Source organism: Salmo salar, chromosome 10, assembly GCF_965601325.2.
Source record: "Salmo salar chromosome 10, fSalSal1, whole genome shotgun sequence".
NCBI lineage: Eukaryota > Metazoa > Chordata > Actinopteri > Salmoniformes > Salmonidae > Salmo > Salmo salar.
This window is the reverse complement of record NC_138300.1, coordinates 44885001-44909337: the sequence shown is the minus strand read 5'-3', so window position 1 is coordinate 44909337 and position 24337 is coordinate 44885001. Positions and strand designations below refer to the sequence as shown.

The window sequence follows — 24337 nt, the reverse complement described above, 5'->3', positions numbered from 1 at the left end:
TCATACATGTGCGACTCATTCTAAAATAGCTGTGTTACGGCTTTGATGTCAGAGTTTTTACCTGCGTTTTTAGTCTGCGTTCTTGACTATTTTCTGTTTTGCATGCCCCCAGAGAAGTTTTCAGTAAAAAATATTTTTTTACTTTAGTATTTACGACCACGTTGAACCTGCTGTGACAACACACTGTAGAAGCCTAATTTTAAATTCAAAACACTGGTTGTGTGTGTGTGTGTGTGTGTGTGTGTGTGTGTGTGTGTGTGTGTGTGTGTGTGTGTGTGTGTGTGTGTGTGTGTGTGTGTGTGTGTGTGTGTGTGTGTGTGTGTGTGTGTGTGTGTGTGCAAACCACTGGCTGAGTTATGTTCCCTCTTGTTCTGCCAAATCAATAAAACAGACTTTGTGACTAAGACCCCCGAACAAATCTCTGAACAGATCCCTGAGCAGATCCCTGAACAGATCCCTGAGCAAGGGGAGAAGCTTTTTCAAAGAAAGCTTGCATCTCTTGATTAGCAATGAAAATACCTTCCACTGCTCCTCTCCCTCCTCCTCCTCATCCTCCTCCATCCTCCTCCCTCCTCCTACTCCCACCTCACTTCTCCTCCTCCCGCTCTCCTCCCTCCCTAATCCCTCCTCCCTCCTCCTCTACCTGTTCCTCCTCTTACTTTTCCTTCTCTGCTTCCTTCTCCTCCTTCTCCTCTTCCTCCTACTTTCCTCATCCTCCTTCTCCTCCTCTTCCTCCTTCTCCTCTTCCCCGTCCTCCTCCCAGGATCTCCCCACCGACATTTTCCTGTTTCCTGGATTCCACTGAGTTACTGCCTTAGTCTGCCAGTTTCTCCCTCTCTTACACACACACAAACACAAACACACACACACCCACACACATACACACACAGTCAGTAAAACCATTGAGTCTTGATTCCTTTAGATTTTTTATAATAATTTTTTTCACCTTTATTTAACCAGGTAGGCCAGTTGAGAACAAGTTCTCATTTACAACTGCGACCTGGCCAAGATAAAGCAAAGCAGTGCGACACAAACAACACAGAGTTACACATGGGATAAACAAATGTACAGTCAATAATGCAATAGAAAAATCTATATACAGTGTGTGCAAATGTAGTAAGATTAGGGAGGTAAGACAATAAATAGGCCATAGTGGCGAAATAATTACAATTTAGCAATTAAACACTGGAGTGATAGCTGTGCAGAAGATGAATGTGCAAGTAGAGATACTGGGGTGCAATGAAGAAGAAAAAAATAACAATATGGGGATGAGGTAGTTGGGTGGACTATTTACAGATGGACTGTGTACAGGTGCAATGATCGGTAAGCTGCTCTGACAGCTGATGCTTAAAGTTAGTGAGGGAGATATAAGACTCCAGCTTCAGTGATTTTTGCAATTCGTTCCAGTCATTGGCAGCAGAGAACTGGAAGGAATGGCGGCCAAATGAGGAGTTGGCTTTGGGGATGACCAGTGAAATATACCTGCTGTGCGTGTGCTACGGGCGGGTGCTGCTATGGTGACCAGTGAGGTGAGATAAGGCGGGGATTTACCTAGCAACTACTTATAGATGACCTGGAGCCAGTGGGTTTGGCGACGAATATGAAGCGAGGGCCAGCCTAGAAGAGCATACAGGTCGCAGTGGTGGGTAGTATATGGGGTTAAGGTGACAAAACGGATGGCACTGTGATAGACTGCATCCAATTTGCTGAGTAGAGTGTTGGAGGCTATTTTGTAAGTGACATCGCCAAAGTCAAAGATATGTAGGATGGTCAGTATTACGAGGGTATGTTTGGCAGCCTGAGTGAAGGATGCTTTGTTGCGAAATAGGAAGCCAATTCTAGATTTAATTTTGGATTGGAGATGCTTAATGTGAATCTGGAAGGAGAGTTTACAGTCTAACCAGACACCTAGGTATTTGTAGTTGTCCACATATTCTAAGTCAGAACCATCCAGAGTAGTGATGCTAAACGGGAGGGCGGGTGCGGGCAGCGATCGGTTGAAGAGCATGCATTTAGTTTTACTTGCATTTAAGAGCAGTTGGAGGACACGGAAGGAGTGTTGTATGGCATTGAAGCTCGTCTGGAGGTTTGTAACACAGTGTCCAAAGAAGGGCCAGAAGTATACAGAATGGTGTCATCTGCGTAGAGGTGGATCAGAGAATCACCAGCAGCAAGAGCGACATCATTGATGTATACAGAGAAAAGAGTCGGCCCGAGAATTGAACCCTGTGGCATCCCCATAGAGACTGCCAGAGGTCCGGACAAAAGGCCCTCCGATTTGACACACTGAAGTAGTTGGTGAACCAGGCGAGGCAGTCATTTGAGAAACCAAGGCTCTTGAGTCTGCCGATGAGTATGCAGTGATTGACAGAGTCGAAAGCCTTGGCCCGGTCGATGAAGACGGCTGCACAGTATTGTCTTTTATCGATGGCGGTTATGATATCATTTAGGACCTTGAGCGTGGCTGAGGTGCACCCATGAACCACCCATGAACCAGATTGCATAGCGGAGAAGGTACGGTAAGATTCGAAATGGTCGGTGATCTGTTTGTTAACTTGGCTTTCGAAGACTTTAGAAAGGTAAGGTAGGATAGATATAGGTCTGTAAAAGTTTGGGTCTAGAGTGTCTCCGCCTTTGAAGAGGGGGATGCCCGCGGCAGCTTTCCAATCTTTAGGGATCTCAGACAATATGAAAGAGAGGTTGAACAGGCTAGTAATAAGGGTTGCAACCTTTGCGGCGGATAATTTTAGAAAGAGAGCATCCAGATTGTCTAGCCCAGCTGATTTGTAGGGGTCCAGATTTTGCAGCTCTTTCAGAACATCAGCTATCTGGATTTGGGTGAAGGAGAAATGGGGGAGGCTTGGGCAAGTTGCTGTGGGGGGTGCAGAGCTGTTGACCAGGGTAGGGGTAGCCAGGTGGAAAACATGGCCAGCCGTAAAAAAATGCTTCTCAATGCTTCTCAATTATCGTAGATTTATCTGTGGTGACAGTTTCCTAGCCTCATTGCAGTGGGCAGCTCTTATTCTCCATGGGCTTTACAGTGTCCCAGAACATTTTGGAGTTTGTGCTACAGGATGCAAATTTCTGTTTGAAAAAGCTAGCCTTTGCTTTCCTGACTGCCTGTTGCATATCGCGGGGGCTATTCGATTCTAATGCAGTATGCCACAGGATGTTATTGTGCTGGTCAAGGGCAGTTAAGTCTGGAGTGAACGAAGGGTTATATCTGTTCTTAGTTGTACATTTTTTGAGTGGGGCATGCTTATTTAAACCCTCTTAAGGATCGGACCCTTTATTTCCCAATTTTTGCCTAAAATTACATATCCAAATCTAACTGCCTGTAGCTCAGGCCCTGAAGCAAGGATATGTATTTTCTTGGTACCATTTGAAAGGAAACACTTTGAAGTTTGTGGAAATGTGAAAGGAATGAAGGAGAATATAACACATTAGATCTGATAAAAGATAATACAAAGAAAAAAACTATTGTAATTTTTTTGTAACATCATCTTTGAAATGCAAGAGAAAGGCCATAATGTATTATTCCAGCCCAGGTGCAATTTAGATGTTGGCCACTAGATGGCAGCACTGTGTGTGCAAAGTTTTAGACTGATACAATGAACCATTGCATTCCTGTTCAAAATGTTGCGTCAAGACTGCCCAAATGTGCTTAATTTGTTTATTAATAACTTTTCATGTTCAAAACTGTGCACTCTCCTCAAACAATACAATGCTTTTCTTTCACTGTAATAGCTACTGTAAATTGGACAGTGCAGTTAGATTAACAAGAATTTAAGCTTTCTGCCAATATTAGATATGTCTATGTCCTGGGAAATGTTCTTGTTACTTACAACCTCATGCTAATCGCATTAGCCTACGTTAGCTCAACCGTCCCGCAGGGGACCCACCGATCCTGAATTAAGATGGTGAGGAATGCACTTATAAATAACAACCAGGCATCCTCTACTGACAGAATGAGGTCAATATCCTTCCAGGATCCCGGGCCAGGTCGATTAGAAAGGCCTGCTCAATTAAGTGTTTTAGGGAGCGTTTGACAGTGATGGAGGGTGGTCGTTTGACCGCGTACCCATTGCGGACACTGGCAATGAGGCAGTGATCGCTGAGATCCTGGTTGAAGACAGCAGAGAAGTATTTAGAGGGCAGGTTGGTCAGGCTGATATCTATGCGGGTGCCAGTGATTTAGGGTTGTACCTGGTAGGTTCCTTGATAATTTGTGTGAGATTGAGGGTATCTAGCTTAGATTGTAGGACGGCCGGGGTGTTAACCATATCCCAGTTGAGGTCACCTAACAGTACAAAAGTAGAAGCTCAAACTGTTTGGGCACAGACCTGGATAGCATGGCAGAACTCAGCAGGCTATTTCTGCACCCCCTTTTGCAATTCTGTCTTGGTGGAAAATGTTGTAGTTGGGGATAGAAACTTCAGAATTTTTGGTGTCCTTCCTAAGCCAGGATTCAGACACGGCTAGGACATCAGGGTTGGCAGAGTGTGCTAAAGCAGTGAATAAAACAAACTTAGGGAGGAGGCTTCTGATGTTAACATGCATGAAACCAAGGCTTTTACGGTTACAGAAGTCAACAAATGATAAAACTGGGGGCTACGGGGCCTGGGCTAACCTCTACATCACCAGAGGAACAGAGGAGGAGTTGGATAAGGGTACGGCTAAAGGCTATAAGAACTGGTCGTCTAGTGCGTTGGGGACAGAGAATTAAAGGAGCAGATTTCTTGAAGAAATCTGAAGAGAATAGATTCAGGGCATAATGTGCAGACAATGGTATGGTAGGATGTGAGTACGGTGGAGGTAAACGTAGGTGTTGAGTGACAATGACAGGAGGCACCAGTTAATTAAGCCAGGTGAGGTCTCCGCATGTGTGTGGGGTGGGACAAAAGAGCTATCTAAGGCATTTTGAGCGGGACTGAGGGCTCTACAGTGAAATAAAACAATAAGAACTAGCCAAGACAGCAGTAGACAAGGCATATTGACATTAGAGAGAGGCATAAAGCAAACACAGGTGTTGATCAGGAGAGCTAAGACAACAATGGGTAAATGGCGATGAATAGGCAGAGTGGAACTGTTACAGTGATCATAGGGTCAAAAGAGCAGCAATAGGTGAGTCAGGGTGCTGTTCGGTAGTCACTACTACGCTAGGCGAGCAGAGGACACAGCGGGCCTAGCCTGGGCTAGTAGATGGTTCTTCGGCGACAACATAACTGAATAGCCTGTTGAGACCATGTCGGCAGTCCAGTCGTGATGGATCGGCGGGGCTCCGTGTCGACAATAAAGGGTCCAGGCCAATTGGCAAAGGAGGTATTGTAGCCCTAGAATTAGCTGGTATATGGGCCTAGCTCAAGGCTAGCTCAAGGCTAGCTGGTGCTTGCTTCGGAACAGAGGCATTAGCTAACAGTAGCCACTCGTTTGCAGCTAGCTATCTGCGATGATCCGGTGTAATGATCCAGAGCGGCAGGAATCCGGTGATTGGTAGAGAGAAGTAGTCCGATATGCTCTGGGTTGATATCGCGCTGAGCAGGCAGGCAGGTGTTGTCCGAGCTAAGGCTGGCTGGTGACCGAGCTAAAGGTCAAGACCGCTAGCCGTGGTTAACAAAGACTAGTAGCTAGTTAGCTGGCTAGCTCCTGATGGAGGTTCCAGTTATAAGGAATAAAAATAGCAGATCCGTACCACATTGGGTGAGGCGGGATGCGGGAAAGTATATTTAGTTCGTAGATAGAAAGTGAGATTAAAGTATATACGAAGAAGACCGGCTATTTACACGGGATAAGACAAGGACAAACAGATACGTTCTACTGCTACATCATCTTGGATTTGATATGCATTTGAATGTTCATAACATATTTCATACCTCTTTGTTCTCATTTGTCATATTGTGCTCTTACGAAAATATTGTGCCATGTTGTTGACATTTGTACAAAAAAAAGGTGCTATCTAGAACCTTGAAGTGTTCTTTGGCTGTCCCCATAGAAAAACCCTTTGAATAAACCTTTTTGGTTCCAGGTAGAACCCTTTTGGGTTCCATGTAGAACCCTTTCCACAAAGAGTTCTACATGGAACCCAAAAAGTTTCTACCTGGAACCAAAAAGGCTTCTCCTATGGGGAAAGCCAAATAACCTTTTTGGAACCCTTTTTTCTAAGAGTGTAATGTTTCCCTCTAACCCCGTTATTCCCTGATTCAAAGCCTAGCTAACTACCATGCTGAGAAACTCTTTCCACTACTTTTAAACTCATTTTTAAACGCTGTTCTCCTGCTGTACTTCAATGTCAGCAGGTCAGACATGTAGTTTGAGGAATCACCTGGGAGAGAGGAAAATTCATGACTCAGCTTGTTAAGAAAGAGAGGATCATGAATCTCTGTTGGCAGATTGATTCAAACAGGCTGTTTGAAACACACACACACACACACACAAACATACACGCACACACACACACACACACACACACACACACACACACACACACACACACACACACACACACACACACACACACACACACACACACACGCACACACTACTGTGTGATAGTACTGTACTGTACCATCTATCCCTGTGTAGTCCCCTGTCTGGAATCATCTGGCCCCCAGCTGCCTCGCTCACTGGCCTGGCTGTCTGAGGAGGATTATGGGTAATCTGTGATGTCATGGCGGCCAAGCCTTGATCAGACCTTCCACCTATTTATTCACTTCATTCACTTCCTGTGCTTCTTCTACTTGTGTTCCTTACTTTGTTCCTTCTTCTTCTTCCTTCATCTCCTTTTCTACCTGGATCTCCTCCTACACTCTTAGAAAAAATGGTACCAAAAGGGTTCTTTAGCTGTCCCCATAGGAGACCCCTTTGAAGAACCCTTTTTGGTTCCTGGTAGAACCCTTTGGTTCCAGGTAGAACCCTTTTGGGTTCCATGTAAAACTCTTTCCACAGATGGTTCTACCTGGAATCCAAAACAACAGTTTTACCTGGAACCTAAAAGGGTTCTACCAGGAACTAAAAAGGGTTCTCCTATGGGGACAGCCAAAGAACCCTTTTGGAACCGTTTTTTCTATGAGTGTAGAGTGATGGTGCTAATGTCCTCTTCCTATCACTGTTTGTAAGGTTTGAAGATGTTGCAAGTGTCTGTCTGGCTGTCTAACTGACCTCTCTCCCCTCTCTGCTCCGCAGGTGTCGATATCCTCCATTGGCTGGGCCTCACCGGCAGCAGAGACACCCTCTCCCCAGGGACCAGCTCCTCTTCCCCCTCCTCCTCCCTTCACTCTCCTTCTTCCTCTCCCCCAGGAGCCGGGGTCCTACTCAGCCCGGACGCCCACATTGAAGCTGCTACGGGGGGTCTGTTCCCGCCGGAGCTCGGTGAAGAGTTTTCTGTCGTGGTTAGCCTAAGCTCCTGGCGAGCGAACAATGCTTTCCTTTTCAGTGTGCGTGACGGCAGGGACAAGCTGCAGTTTGGCATCCAGCTGCTGCCCAGGAAGGTGGTGGTGTACACCGGCGAAAAGGCCTCTGTCTATTTCACCTACAACGTGCACGACGGGTGGCAGCACTCTTTCGCCGTGAGCGTGCGGCCGCGCTCAGTTTCGTTCCATGCGGACTGCGGGGCGGTGCAGCAGCGAGAACAGACGCTGACCCGGGCACATGTGCTGGGGTCCGGATCCAGAGGCCTGCTCACCCTAGGAAGGATGAAGTCTAAAGCAGCCCAGTTCCATGGCCTCATATGCCAGCTGGACATCTACCCTTCAGCCCAGGCTGCTGCGCATTACTGCCACTACCTTAAAAAACAGTGCCGGCTGGCTGACACTTTCCGATCGCCACCGCCACCCTCCAGCTTGGATATGGAAGTTTCTGGCTCCCTGGCTTTCTCCCCTATTCCTCCTTCTCCAGCATCCCAGACTGTGGTGGTGCCCCTCTCCCTGGCTGTAGACTCCCAGCAGTCCACCAACCTGGCCGGATCAGCCCCCAGCCCCTCCCTGGAGGGGTCTGGAATACCGTATTTAAGCCCCTCAGAGCAGTCTCACCTGGGGGTCAGGACCCAGACCCAGAGCTTCCTGCTGGAGCACCTCACCTCTATCCATACACCCACAGCAGGCCCCATTGGCCCGTCCTCAGGCACTCTCAGTGGGCTGAAGGCCATGGGCATCACACACAGGAGTACCAACTCCAGCTCCGGATCCAGCCCAACAGGGGGCTTCAGCAGGCGGTCTCCCCAGTCTGAGAATGACACAGAGGAGGAGGAAGAGGAGAGGAGCCCCAGGAGGCCCCAACGGGTCACCACAGCCAACCCAGGCCTGATCTCCCCTGTCAGGCAGAGCCGCTTGAAGGAGGGCCTGAGGAACAGCTCCAGGCCTAGAGACTCTCAGCCCCAGCCCACTAACCACCTCGTGGACACCAAGCTCAGACCCAACAGCACCACACTGTACCGGGAGAACCAGGTGGACACCTCAGAGGAGCATGGCCAGGAAGGGGCCTACGATGTGGGCATGGAAGGCTACGACTATGGATACGAGGAACCAGACTACTTCTACAGAGACTATGACGAGGCTTTTCCCGGCCCCAAAGGAGACCCAGGTCCTCCGGTAAGTGTTTGGAATTCATAAGATCTAATAACAGATATGAGAATGTTAGAAACTTGTCTTCGTAGTGTGTTTCCGGAAGTCAGAGCAGAGGCGTGCATGAGCAATAGGGGAAAATTACAATGCATAATTAATGAAGCCTACTTTAGGGTGATGAGGTCTTGAGTGTTCTGTTGGCCCTCTCTTTTAAACACACAAATGTTTTGCAGGGCCTTGTATTGATTTAGAGGCAAGGTGAGGGCGTATCCAAGCACTTTTCTTTTTTCATGTATCAACAGGTGGTTAAAATAACACATGTCATTCCCCTTTTGAAATAATGCCAGTGACTCGTTCATACTCTTGTGTAAGCGGGGAGGGGAGTAATTTATAACTGAGGGTTGCTCCCTATAGCCTAGCGACAGAAGAGCATCAAACAGGCTGATGTCAGCTAGCTGTAGAGGTAGCTTTTCTCCTCTTCAAGGAGAACAAGACTATACCATTCTGTCATATCGGCGATGCTGATCTATTGCTTATGACCCTATGGCAGCCTGGGAGTGACACAGCTGATTGAGGTGTTTCCAAGTCAGAGTCTTGCTGCTCAATCTTTCTCCTGAAGGATTTGAAGCCACAATCTGTAATTTATTTGAACATCAAATTATTGCAGATTACACCTTTACCGTGAGGTGAAAGTCCATGCCTAACTTCTGTTTCTCTCATTCAACTACATGAGCCTAGAACTGGTAGACAAATGTTTAGGAGGCCAACTAAACCAGACTATTAATGTTTTCCATAATTCAAGGAGTCAGATATTGACTCGTTTTTCATCCTCCTTGATTTATGTGTTGTGAAAATGAGAGCAGCCAATGACTGTTGAGTACTCTCTAACAGGCTCCGTGTTCTGGATGTAGGATCAGCGGAAGGTCAGTGAGTCAGTGTGTGATTGTGATGTCACCACCTTTTGCACTCAGAGCTCCAGATTGAGAGTATGGCTATGTTGTATTCAGCGTTCTCCTGTGCGCCATGCTTTCCCATGCTCAATTCGCCCAGTTCCGTGCTCCATTTACCTGCTCTGGAGCATGCAAGTACAGCGAATGGAACACAGAAAGTATCTCACCCTCAGAGAGGCTTTGGCTTTGGCTCCAGATAGTCAGTGTAGAAGTATATAGTAAACATAGGTGCTGTATATGAATATGAATATGCAATGCTGATGCTTCTGGAGTATTTGTCCGTAGATCCTAATTGCCTATACTGTACAATAGTTTTCATGACCAAAGATTTTTGGTAACCCTTTATTTTACAGCCCATTATTTATAATATGTCTTTATACATTTTTTACTCCATATACAAACGTATATATATAAACAACAACTTACAGACTCACACAAACAATTTCTTAATCTCATCTGCCCAGACCCACATGCTCACACCCCCATCCCTAGTGTCTGCATTATTATTTGCCACTTGGCCTTTAAATTGTATGAATTTGTTTTTCTTGGTCACCAATGCTATTTCAATATTTCAATAATAAATCATTCGATTTTTCCATTGTGTTTATGATGGCGGATTGATTGATTTCTTAGTATATGTATACGTTTTTAGTACATGTTTTTTCAAGTGATGAGAGGGATGATGAGAGAATCATATAGCCCATTGGGTCTCTCAGTACAATCCCATAAGCCATGTCTTGAAATATGCAGACAGATGAATTAAAAGTAAGTTTACATTGTAATACTTCTGACAGACAACTTTCTAGCTCCACCCACAACTTCCAGACTTTATAGCGTTCCCAGAAAGCATGGATTATTGAGTTATTATTAGTTTTACACTTAAGAAATTACTCTGCCATTGTGCTGTAGAATTTGTGAATTTTCTCTCTTGTATAATAAATTATATACATTAGTTTATATTGGATTAAGCGTACATTTTCGTTAACTGTAATTTTGTTAGTTATGCATCAACTTTCCCTCCATCTTGTGCCAACATCAGTTATTTTTCAGTCTTGGTTCCAATTGTTTATATTGTTTTCTAAGAGATTGTCAGTTGGATATGCTCTCTGCAAGGTTTTGTATATCTTCTCTATCCACAGGAGGCTGGTGGCACCTGAGTGGAATGGTATCAAATACATAAAACATATGGTTTCCATTTGTTTGCTGCCATTCAATTTGCTCCATTCCAGCCATTATTATGAGTTGTCTTCCCCTCAGCAGCCTTCACTGTCTCTATCGTATGAATATCCAATATGACTCAGATAAGATTCCCTCAAGGTTGCTCTGATGTCCTAAAGATTTGCAATCCAAATTTCGTGACATGTAACTTATGAGTTGCCTGTATTTGAAACTATCTACATTGGTCAGTCCAAAATTACTTTTTAATTCTGTCATGGAAATAAATGTATTTCCTGTTACCAAGTCATTTATGGTTTCAATGCCTTAAATGTTTTATGTGGACCAATTTCTCTGTGAATTCTGAAAAACTATCCAAGGATTGTTCCATAAGGTAGTGTTTTTTAGGAGTGATATTGGTTCTTGTAGAATCCGTTTCATTTTATTCCATATTGTTATGAGGTTCTTAACTATGAAGTTGTTAATGTTCTTAGCTTAATCTTTTGAAAACAAACACCTAAAAAGATTATGAGGATGAGCATGTGCATCTCCAATATGTACCCATTGTTCCTCTTTAGTAAGTTTAACTATATGTCTCAAGTAAAAGCCTTGGGTGGCGAGTTGATACAATTCCAAGTCTGGATGTTTTAAATCACCCTCAGACTGAGGAAGATTTATTTGCCCATATTAAGTCTGTTATGATTGAGTATACTCGTCAGTGGCGACCCGTCATTCAGGGCAGGTGGGGCTCAAAACGGTTGGGGCTCTGCCCCACCTGCCCTGAATGACGGGTCGCCACTGACAAGTATACTCGATCATAACAGACTTAATATGGGCAAATAAATCTTTGTTTAGCTTATATATATATATATATATATATATATATATATATATACAGTGCCATCGGAAAGTACTCAGACCCCTTGACTTTTTCCACATTTTGTTACATTACAGCCTTATTCTAAAATGGATTAAATAAATAAAAATCCTCAGCATTCTACACACAATACCCCATAATGACAAGGTGAAATGTTAGCAAATGTACAAAACATTCATTTAAAAAATACTTTATTACATAAGTATTCAGTCCCTTTGCTATGAGACTCGAAATTGAGCTCAGCTGCATCCTGTTTCCATTGATCGTCCTTGAGATGTTTCTACAACTTCATTGGAGTCCACCTGTGGTAAATTCAATTGATTGGACATGATATGGAAAGGCACACACCTGTCTATAAAAGGTCCCACAGTTGACAGTACATATCAAAGCAAAAACCAAGCCATGAGGTCGAAGGAATTGTCCGTAGAGCTCCGAGACAGGATTGTGTTGAGGCACAGATCTGGGGAACACTACCAAATAAGTTATGCAGCATAGAAGGTCCCCAAGAACACAGAGGCCTCCATCATTCTTAAATGGAAGAAGTTTGGAATGACCAAAACTCTTCCTAGAGCTGGCTGCCCGGCCAAACTAAGCAATCAGGGGAGAAGGGAGGTGACCAAGAACCCAATGGTCACTCTGACAGAGCTCTAGAGTTCCTCTGTGGAGATGGGAGAACCTTCCAGAAGGACAACCATCTCTGCAGCACTCTACCAATCAGGGCTTTGTGGTAGAGTGGCCAGACGGAAGCCACTCCTCAGTAAAAGGCACATGACAGCCCACTTGGAGTTTGCCAAAAGGCACCTAAAGGACTCTCAGACCATGAGAAACAAGATTCGCTGGTCTGATGAAACCAAGATTGAACTCCTTGGCCTAAATCACATCTGGAGGAAATCTGGCACCATCCCTACGGTGAAGCATGGTGGTGGCAGCATCATGCTGTTTGGCATGTTTTTTAGGGGCAGGGACTGGGAGACTAGTCAGGATCAAGGGAAAGATGAACGGAGCAAAGTACAGAGAGATCCTTGATGAAAACCTGATCCAGAGCGCTCAGGACTTCAGACTGGGGCTAAGGTTCACCTTCGAACAGGCCAGCGACACTAAGCACACAGCCAAGACAATGCAGGAGTGGCTTCAGGACAAGTCGCTGAATGTCCTTGAGTGGCCCAGCCAAAGTCCGGACTTGAACCCAATCGAATATCTCTGGAGAGACCTGAAAATAGCTGTGCAGCGACTCTCCCCATCCAACCTGGCAGAGCTTGAGAGGATCTGCAGAGAAGAATGGGAGAAATTACTGAAATACAGGTGTGCCAGGCTTGTTGCGTCACTCCCAAGAAGACTCGAGGCTGTAATCGCTGCCAAAGGTGCTTCAACAAAGTACTGTGTAAAGGGTCTGAATACTTATGTATATGTGCATTTTCAGTAAAAAAAAATGTTTTTGACTTGTCATTATGGGGTATTATGTGTAGGGAAAAAACTATTTAATACATATTATAAAAAAGCTGTAACGTAAAAAATGTTGGAAAATGTCAAGGGGTCTGAATACTTTCCAAATGCACTGTAGTGTACAGTCGTGGCCAAACGTTTTGAGAATGACACAAATATTAATTTCCAGAAAGTTTGCTGCTTCAGTGTCTTTAGATATTTTTGTCAGATGTTACTATGGAATACTGAAGTATAACTACAAGCATTTCATAAGTGTCAAAGGCTTTTATTGACAATTACATGAAGTTGATGCAAGGAGTCAATATTTGCAGTGTTGACCATTCTTTTTCAAGACCTCTGCAATCCGCCCTGGCATTCTGTCAATTATCTTCTGGTCCTGATGGCAGCCCATTCTTGCATAATCAATGCTTGGAGTTTGTCAGAATTTGTAGTTTTTGTTTGTTCACCCGCCTCTTGAGGAATGACTACAAGTTCTCAATGGGATTAAGGTCTGGGGAGTTTCCTGGCCATGGACCCAAAATATCGATGTTTAGTTCCCCGAGCCACATAGTGATCACTTTTGCCTTATGGCAAGGTGCTCCATCATGCTGGAGTTCATCACCAAACTGTTCCTGGATGGTTGGGAGAAGTTGCTCACGGAGGATGTGTTGGTACCATTCTTTATTTATGGCTGTGTTCTTAGGCAAAATTATGAGTGAGCCCACTCCCTTGGCTGAGAAGCAACCCCACACATGAATGGTCTCAGGATGTGTTACTGTTGGCATGACACAGGAATGATGGTAGCGCTCACCTCAAGCTTTTTTCCGGGTGCCCCAAACAATTGGAAAGGGGACTCATCAGAGAAAATGACTTTACCCCAGTCCTCAGCAGTCCAATCCCTGTACCTTTTGCAGAATATCAGTCTGTCCCTGATGTTTTTCCTGGAGAGAGGTGGCTTCTTTGCTGCCCTTCTTGACACCAGGCCATCCTCCAAAAGTCTTTTGCCTCACTGCGCGTGCAGATGCATTCACACCTGCCTGCTGCCATTCCTGAGCAAGCTCTGTACTGGTGGTGCCCCAATCCCACAGCTGAATCAACTTTAGGAGACGGTCCTGGCGCTTGCTGGACTTTCTTTGTTGCTCTGAAGCCTTCTTCACAACAATTGAACCGCTCTCCTAGAAGTTCTTGATGATCTGATAAATGGTTGATTTAGGTGCAATCTTACTGGCAGCAATATCCTTGCCTGTGAAGCCTTTTTTTGTGAAAATCAATGATGACGGCACGTGTTTTCTTGCAGGTAACCATGTTTGACAGAGGAAGAACAATGATTCCAAGCACCACCCTCGTTTTGAAGCTTCCAGTCTGTTATTCGAACTCAATCCGCATGAGAGAGTGATCTCCAGCCTTGTCCTTGTCAACACTCACATTTGTGTTAACAAGAGAGTCACTGACATGATGTCAGCTGGTCCTTTTGTGGCAGGGCTGAAATGCAGTGGAAATGTTTTGGGGGGATTTGGTTCATTTGCATGGCAAAGAGGGACTTTGCAATTAATTGCAATTCATCTGATCACTCTTCATAACATTCTGGAGTATATGCAAATTTCCATCATACAAACTGAGGCAGCAGACTGTGAAAATTAATATTTGTGTCATTCTCAAAACTTTTGGCCACGACTGTACTTTATTTACCAGGTTTATTTGCCATTAAGTAGTATGCTTTATTTGAGTTTAACATGTAGTTGTTGGCTTTCTTCAAAAGTTAAAGATCGTATTCCTGCTTAAGTTCACAAATGTAATTTTCTGGTTTACCTTGTAAAGATCTTTTATGGGCTTTTTCTAGGAGTGATTTATTTTTCTTTATTTTTAATTTTGAAATCATAATTTACTTTTGCAGAATATGATATTATCATTCCACATATGTACGCCTTAAAGTCATCTCAAATTATGTCGGGGTCGGCTTTTCTCTGTCCTCTATGTCTACATTTGTAATGGCAAAGGTTTTTTATTTTTTATGTATTTAATTTTTTACGTATTTAATACATTTAGAGTCCGGAAGATGCGCACTATTCATTCTCCAAATTCTGTCGCTAACTGTATTTTCTATTGGTGTAATTAAGCATGATAGCGGAGAATGATCCGATATCACTATATCATACATTTTTGAATCCAGTAAATTGTTGAGTCCATTTTTTTTAATAAAAATGTAGTCAATTCTTGAGTAGCTTTTCTTACTTTGACAAGAAAAATAATAGTATTGGGAATCGTAATCTCCAGGTGTCATGTAAATTATTTGTAGAGATAAACATTTTCCTGGCTCCCAACAGTAAATGTGCCTTTTTTATTACAACATCTGCCAATCTTATCGAATGTATGCTTAAGGTCACCTGCTAAAATAATAAGTTCCTGTCTGGATTTGATCTAATATAGCTTTAATTGGTTCTAAAACTACCCGATTTACCCCTGTTGGGATATACTGTACAATGAAATGAATGTGTATCTTTCACCATCTAAGGTACAATTCAGCATTAGAAAACGTGCAATTGTGTATTCTTATTTATCAGGATGCCTAAAACTCTGCTGTTACTACAGTAAGTGGCAACATAGGCTTTTCCAACCCAGCTCCTCTTAAATGTTCAATTTTTCATTTTTTTAAATGTAACTCTTACAAGAAAACCACATCTGCTGACAATCGTTTTAAGTGTTCGAGAACAATATGCTTTTTTCCCTCAAGGAGCCCTTTAACATTCCATGTGATAAGTTGGACTTTGTTGGTCTTTACTTGTATAGAATCAAAGTTAACCTTATCTGTTCCATCTGTCATTGAAGAACCAGGTAAAACATTTTAGCAGACATGACATATGAGGGCGGTGGGCATTCCATAGAATGGGAGGATCATGTTTACAATAACTATGTATTTATACTATTACAGCCCATTATTTAGCAGGTAGTAATTTAGAAATAACTACAATAGTAATTACCTACTCTGCAGAAAAAAATTGCATAGATCAGCATAGGCAGCCTTTTCTGTATTTTTGTTGGTGACCTGCCATCACTGTGTTTTTGCTGGTGACCACTAGCCTTCGCTGTGTTTTGGACGTTGGTGACCAGCATAGACTGGTTACCAGCGTACCTCCATATCCTGGTCACCAGCAAAACCAGCATTAAGTCACCTTATTATGATGGCTTTGCAAAGTGATGTTTAATTTGGAATCCTGCCAGAGCGGGGATATCCAAAAATGTGAACTTTTATTCACCCACAATCTGCATTCAGAATGACTGCTAGGTTTGGAAAGATTATTAAATGAGACTACCTAAACCATCTAAACTGGAACAACCATTTTGGTAACAGGTGCAATAAGTCAACTAACATATTGGATTAGTTTTGAAAAATGTATGTTATTTATCTTTGTATAGCATACAAAAACAGATATTGAAAAAATATATAATGATCATACTGCAATAGAGCATGCTGGGAAATATGATAATGATGGCCATGGTTTTGCAGACCAGCTTGACCAGCTAGACCATGCTGGACCAGCATGGACCAGTTTGGTCACCAGCATACCAGCATCACCAGTATAACTGAATAACCTGGTCACCAGCAGCATAAGCTGGTCAACAGCATCACCAGCTTGACCAGCTAGTCTGTCAGCCTAACCAGCTAGACCATGCTGGTAAGACCAGCTTGACCAGCATTAGACCAGCATAGACCAGCATGGACCAGCTTGAAATTTAGGCTGGTCTATGCTGATTTTAACATTTATGATATTTTGATCGGGTCCCATTGAGATCCAATTTGACTCGACACTGGGATTTGAGGAGGATGTTTGGGGGAGTTCACCCCAGCTGCACACTTCAAAGGCACTTCAAAGAGGGAGGAAGTACAGATTTCTCAATCATCACCTTCATGATTCACTTCCTCTATCTGAAATACATTTCACTGCTGGTACTATTAGTGCTACCTAGCCTGGTTCAACCACAGAGAACAATGGTGAGTGCAGCATTCAGTCTGATGTTACCTACAGTGAAAGCAAATGAACAGATATTACATGGCACATGCCATAAAGATACATGTAAAAGAAAAAAGACATAAGGGGCCGTGTGAAATGTTGAATACACTCCCAGTGGTAGGGTTTTGTTAGGCACAACATGCAGCCAGCGGCACAGCTATCATGCTGCTAATATTATCATCAGATAATGAAAGAAAGAAGAATCATTGTCTCTCTTGGTCCTGTTGTTTTGGTGAGAAGGCGGTAGTAGTGCACTCAATGTTTCCATCTCTGTGTGTGTAGGAGTGTGGCTCCATGAGCAACCAGCTGTTTCTGTCTCTGAGACATTATCTCTTTGTCCCTCTGATACTGACAGAGAGGAATAGAATGTGCAGGACTCCCTCAGAAATGCACACACACACACACACACACACACACACACACACACACACACACACACACACACACACACACACACACACACACACACACACACACACACACACACACCCCCCGTGTACTCGCAAACACACACACACACACACACACACATACACACACTCTTCATTTATTATTCTGTATTATCTAAAATAGTTTTTCCATGACTGTCTGTGTGTATTATATGTCCTGAGCGTCAGACTCTTTCATGCTGTTTAGCAGCTTGCTAAATTGTGAACACAGTGTCATAGCAGTCAGATTGTCATCAGTATTACCCATCCAGAGCCAAGGCACTCAGCGAACCCTCTTCCTGTAAGTTGGTCCAGTGATATCCTCTCTCTCTCTCTGTTTGTTTGACTTGGATCAGCAGCCCATGAAGGATACATAATAACTGCAAATTCATTTGAAAAGCCTCCAGTTTCCAATAATACTTTAAAGGAAAACTCCACCCAAAAACTGTATTTTGTCATTTGTTTCATTAGTCCATTGTTGATATAGTCTCAAAATGTTTTGCATGTCAGCAAACAAGTTTTCAAGATGTATAACTTTCAAAATACAGAAATACAGCCGGTAGGATGCATTTTGCATCATAAATACATCATAGCGGATGTATTTCTGTATTTTGAAAGTTAACAGGTGAGCTCCGTACTCCACATCTGTGTGGAGTGGATGTGTGCATTCGTGGGAGTTTCTTATGCATTTGTGGGATGGCAAAAAATCTACCACATAACATACCAGGTTTAATGTACTAAAAATCATGTTTTACCAGTACTTTACTAGAGTCTTCAGTTCCAACACTGGAATGTAAAAGTGTTGAGCACATGTGTGTTGTGCTTTTTTCTCTCCTTCTCCTTTTACATCTTGCGTCCAAACGAACATGAAGTGGAATCATACCATGTGTTTCTTCCTGCGTTGACAAAGAGTTTATGTTAATCCCAGAACTGGCTAAAAGCTTTGCCATTACTGGTTTGGAGAACATTGGCCTCTCTTACATATAGTAAACACAGTATACTCCTCCCCACATCTGCCTATACATTACAGCATGCTATCACTTCTCATTTACAACTTATTTGCGTGTCTGTGACGTCTGTGTCTCTCTCTCCTCATGTCCTTTCTCTTCTCTCTTTCTTTCTTCTCTCTGTCTCTCTCTCTATAAAAGGGTCCTCCTGGTCCCCGCGGTCTACCTGGTCCTGCTGGGAAGAGAGGAGCTCGGGTGAGTACTGTAAACTGTGTTTTACCTGTCTGCGGACAGGTGTGATGTCACTGGGGTGTCATCGAGCCTTAGGAGGTGCCACTCCCTTCCCTGAGGTGATAGGCAGCTTAAAAGATAAACATCACAGACGCAGCTGAACACTAGCAGTGTTTTATGTACAGTGTTGTACGGTGCTACAGTATGTTGTTATAAGATCTCTAAAGGTCATGGTGGACTTTAAAATGGCTTCTTCAAGGGTTATTCCAGGACATGTCAGGAAGTAGCTAGTTGTGGTCCTCAGTACGGCCAATGTGAGGTCAGGTTTATTGTCCTGGTGAGGCATGTTAAGACTGAACCTGCCAGAGAGTACAGATGCACACAGCTCACACACTCACTCTGTGGCTGAATACACTTCTCAATGCACTCTCATGTCGTCACCATCAATCCACAGACACAAGCTAGACACAACCCATATGTCTTTGGTTTGGCTGTGTTCACCCCAGTGATCCAGCACCGTGACAGAGCTGCTGACAGACATGCTAGTGGTTTATGTGATTCCAACAAGAACCAGGGATGAGCTGTAATGGTGCGGCTGAATGAGATGGTCCTGTGAGAGGAGAACACTTCACTGGGCCAAGGTAGAGCGTCAAGGTAGAAAAAGCAGCTCCAGATGGGGCTGTGTCACTTGTGTTGTTGAGACTGAACAATGATCTCTGATCATTACGCTCTGATCACAGCACTGAGGAGCCAGACTAAACAAAACATCAGACTAAAGAAAACATCAGACTACTAAACAAAACATAAGACTAATAAACAAAACATCAGACTAATAAACAAAACATCAGACTAAACCAGACTTCAGACTATACATAACATCAGACTAAACAAAACATCAGACTTAACAAAACATCAAACTAAACAAGATATCACACTAAACAAGACGTCAGACTAAACAAAACAGGCTTAAGTGGAGCAAGTCGAGAGTTTCAAGTTCCTTGGTGTCAACATCACCAAAAAACGATCATGGTCCAAACACACCAAGACAGTCATGAAGAGGGCACAACAAAACATTTTCTCCATCAGGAGACTGAAAAGATTTGGCATGGCTCCCCAGATCCTCAAAAGGTTCTACAGCTGCACCATCGACAGCATCCTGACCGGTTGCATCACCACCTGGTATGGCAACTGCTCGGCATCTAACCGTAAGGCGCTACAGAGGGTAGTGCGTATGGCCCAGTACATCACTGGGGCCAAGTTTCCTGCCATCCAGGACATATATAATAGGTGGTGTCAGAGGAAAGCACATAAAATTGTCAGAGACTCCAGTCACCCAAGTCATAGACTGTTTTATCTGCTACCGCCCGGCAAGCGGTACCGGAGCGCCAAGTCTAGGACCAAAAGGCTCCTTAACAGCTTCTACCAGCAAGCCATACTGCTGAACAATTAATCAAATGGCCACCAGACTATTTACATTAACCTCTCTTGGGCACGGTTTACACTATTCAACAGCCAGTGAAAAATCAGAGCACCAAATTCAAAACCACAAAATGTCATAATTCAAAGTTCTCAAACATACAACTATTTTACACCATTTTAAAGGTACACTTCTCCTTAATGTAACCACATTGTCCGATTTCAAAAAGGCTTTACGGCGAAAGCATGAAGTTATATTATGTTAGGACAGTTCCAACACAAGAAAAAGCACACAGCCATTTTCCTAGCAAGGACAGGCGTCACAAAAACCAGAAAACCAGCTAAAATTATGCACTACCCTTTGACGATCTTCATCAGATGACACTCCTAGGACATCATGTTACACAATACATAAATTTTTTGTTCGATAAAGTTAATATTTATATCCATAAACCCAGTTTTACATTGGCGTGTGATGTTCAGAAAATATTTTGCCTCCAATACTCCCGGTGAATCAGTACAACAATTTACAAAAATACTCATCGTAAACGTTGATAATATATTAAACTGTTATTCAAAGAATTATAGATGAACATCTCCTTTATGCAACCGCTGTGACAGATTTCAAAAAAGCTTCACGGGGAAAGCACACTTTGCAATAATCTGAGTACTGCGCTCAGAAAAATACACTAGTCATCTAAAATCCTAAATAGCATTAGAAATATTCACTTACCTTTGATGATCTTCATCAGAAGGCACTTCCAGGAATCCCAGGTCAACAATAAATGTTGTTTTGTTCGATAAAGTCCATAATTTATGTCCAAATCCCTCCTTGTTGTTTCCGCGTTCAGTAAGCTACTCCAAGTGTAGGAAGCGCGAGGAAAATGTCACGACGAAAAGTCAAAAAAAGTTATATTTACGTTCGTTCAAACATGTCAAACGTTGTATAGCATCAATCTTTAGGGCCTTTTTAACTTAGAACTTCAATAATATTCCAACCGGACGATTCCAGTGTCTTGAAAAACGTTTTGGAACACAGCTAACTCTGACGTGAATGTGCGCCAATGAACGCCAGTGCTTTCTTGAGTCAACAACTTCCAACTTCCTCTGTTCGCTCTCTGTTCATCATAGACGCCTCAAACAACTTTCTAAAGATTGTTTACATCTAGTGGAAGCCTTAGGAAGTGCAAAATGAACCCTAAGTCACTGTGTGTTCGATAGGCAATGACTTGAAAGGACTACAAGCACGAGAATTCCCACTTCCTGGTTCGATTTTTCTCAGGTTTTTGCCTGCCGTATGAGTTCTGTTATACTCACAGACATCATTCAAACAGTTTTAGAAACTTCAGAGTGTTTCCTATCAAAATCTACTAATAATATGCATATTCTAGTTCCTGGGCCCGAGTAGCAGGCCGTTTAATTTGGGTACGTTTTTCATCCGGCTGTGAAAATACTTCCCCCTACCCTAGAGAAGTTAACCATCCCCCATTTGTTTTGTACACTGCTGCTACTTGCTGTTTATTATCTATGCATAGTCACTTCACCCCTTCCTACATGTACAAATTACCTCAACTAACCTGTACCCTAGCACACTGACTCGGTAACCTCGCACACTGACTCGGTACTGACTCGGTACCCAGTATATAGCCTCGTTATTGTTATGTTATTGTGTTACTTTTTATAATTTTTAATTTTTTACTTTAGTTTATTTGGTAAATATTTTCTTAACTCTTTTTGAACTGCACTGTTGGTTAAGGGCTTGTAAGTACGCATTTCACGGTAAGGTCTACACTTGTATTCGGCGCATGTGACAAATAAAGTTTGATTTGATTTAAACAAAACATCAGACTATGCAAGACATCTTTCACGCCCTGACCTGTGAGAGCCGTTTTTCTCTGTTTAGTTAGGTCAGGGTGTGATATGGGGTGGGCATTCTATGGATTTTATTTCTATGTTTTGGCCAGGTATGGTTTCCAATCAGAGGCAGCTGTCTATCATTGTCTCTGATTGGGAACCATACTTAGGCAGCCTTTTTTCCCTCCTTGAGTTGTGGGATCTTGTTTTTGTGCAGCTGCCTTTGAGCAGACCCAGAGCGTCACGTTTCTTTCTGTTTTACCTGTTCAATGTTTTGTTCGGTTTTTCTTCAATAAAGTATGTGGAATTACCGGCATGCTGCGCCTTGACTGATCTATGACAGGGAGTTTGAGGACAGTGATCGTGACAACATCAGACTAAACAAGACATCAGACTAAACAAAACATCAGACTAAACAAAACATCAGACTAAACAAGATATCAGACTAAACATAACATCCGACTAAACAAAACATCAGACTAAACAAAACATCAGACTAAACAAACATCAGACTAAACAAAACATCAGACTAAACAAAACATCAGACTAAACAAGTTATCAGACTAAACATAACATCCGACTAAATAAAACATCAGACTACTAAACAAACATCAGACTAATAAACACACATCAGACTAAACAAAACATCAGACTAAACAAAACATCAGACTAAACAAACATCAGACTAAACAAACATCAGACTAAACAAACATCAGACTAATAAACACACATCAGACTAATAAACACACATCAGACTAAACAAAACATCAGACTAAACAAAACATCAGACTACTAAACAAACATCAGACTAATAAACACACATCAGACTAAACAAAACATCAGACTAAACAAAACATCAGACTAAACAAACATCAGACTACTAAACACACATCAGACTAAACAAAACATCAGACTAAACAAAACATCAGACTACTAAACAAACATCAGACTAAACAAACATCAGACTAAACAAAACATCAGACTAAACAAGATATCAGACTAAACAAAACATCAGACTAAACAAAACATCAGACTAAACAAAACATCAGACTAAACAAAACATCAGACTAAACAAAACATCAGACTAAACAAAACATCAGACTAATAAACACACATCAGACTAAACAAAACATCAGACTAAACAAAACATCAGACTAAACAAAACATCAGACTAATAAACACACATCAGACTAAACAAAACATCAGACTAAACAAAACATCAGACTAAACAAAACATCAGACTAATAAACACACATCAGACTAAACAAAACATCAGACTAAACAAACATCAGACTAAACAAACATCAGACTAAACAAAACATCAGACTAATAAACACACATCAGACTAAACAAAACATCAGACTAAACAAAACATCAGACTAAACAAACATCAGACTAAACAAAACATCAGACTAAACAAAACATCAAACTAAACAAAACATCAGACTAAACAAAACATCAGACTAAACAAACATCAGACTAAACAAACATCAGACTAAACAAAACATCAGACTAAACAAACATCAGACTAAACAAACATCAGACTAAACAAACATCAGACTAAACAAAACATCAGACTAAACAAACATCAGACTAAACAAAACATCAGACTAAACAAAACATCAGACTAAACAAAACATCAGACTAATAAACACACATCAGACTAAACAAAACATCAGACTAAACAAACATCAGACTAAACAAACATCAGACTAAACAAACATCAGACTAAACATAACATCAGACTAATAAACAAACATCAGACTAAACAAAACATCAGACTAAACAAAACATCAGACTAAACAAAACATCAGACTACTAAACAAACATCAGACTAAACAAAACATCAGACTAAACAAAACATCAGACTAAACAAACATCCGACTAAACAAAACATCAGACTAAACAAAACATCAGACTAAACAAACATCAGACTAAACAAACATCAGACTAAACAAACATCAGACTAAACAAACATCAGACTAAACAAAACATCAGACTAATAAACACACATCAGACTAATAAACACACATCAGACTAAACAAACATCAGACTAATAAACACACATCAGACTAAACAAAACATCAGACTAAACAAAACATCAGACTAAACAAGATATCAGACTAAACATAACATCCGACTAAACAAAACATCAGACTAAACAAACATCAGACTAATAAACACACATCAGACTAATAAACACACATCAGACTAATAAACACACATCAGACTAATTAAAACATCAGACTAAACAAGATATCAGACTAAACATAACATCAGACTACTAAACAAACATCAGACTAATAAACACACATCAGACTAAACAAAACATCAGACTAAACAAAACATCAGACTAAACAAAACATCAGACTAAACAAAACATCAGACTACTAAACAAACATCAGACTAAACAAAACATCAGACTAAACAAACATCAGACTAAACAAACATCAGACTAAACAAAACATCAGACTAAACAAACATCAGAC

The 24337-nt window shown here is 42.1% G+C and overlaps 1 protein-coding gene across 1 annotated transcript in view; it reads left to right on the top strand.

The window, feature by feature from the left end:
* The window catches only part of col24a1 (collagen type XXIV alpha 1), a 199944-nt gene that overhangs the window by 22913 nt on the left and 152694 nt on the right, over positions 1 to 24337 (top strand). The window contains exons 3-4 of the mRNA XM_014123375.3: positions 7183 to 8585; positions 18549 to 18602. Coding sequence (XP_013978850.3) covers positions 7183 to 8585; positions 18549 to 18602 — 1457 coding nt within the window. The remainder of the gene's footprint in view (positions 1 to 7182; positions 8586 to 18548; positions 18603 to 24337) is intronic.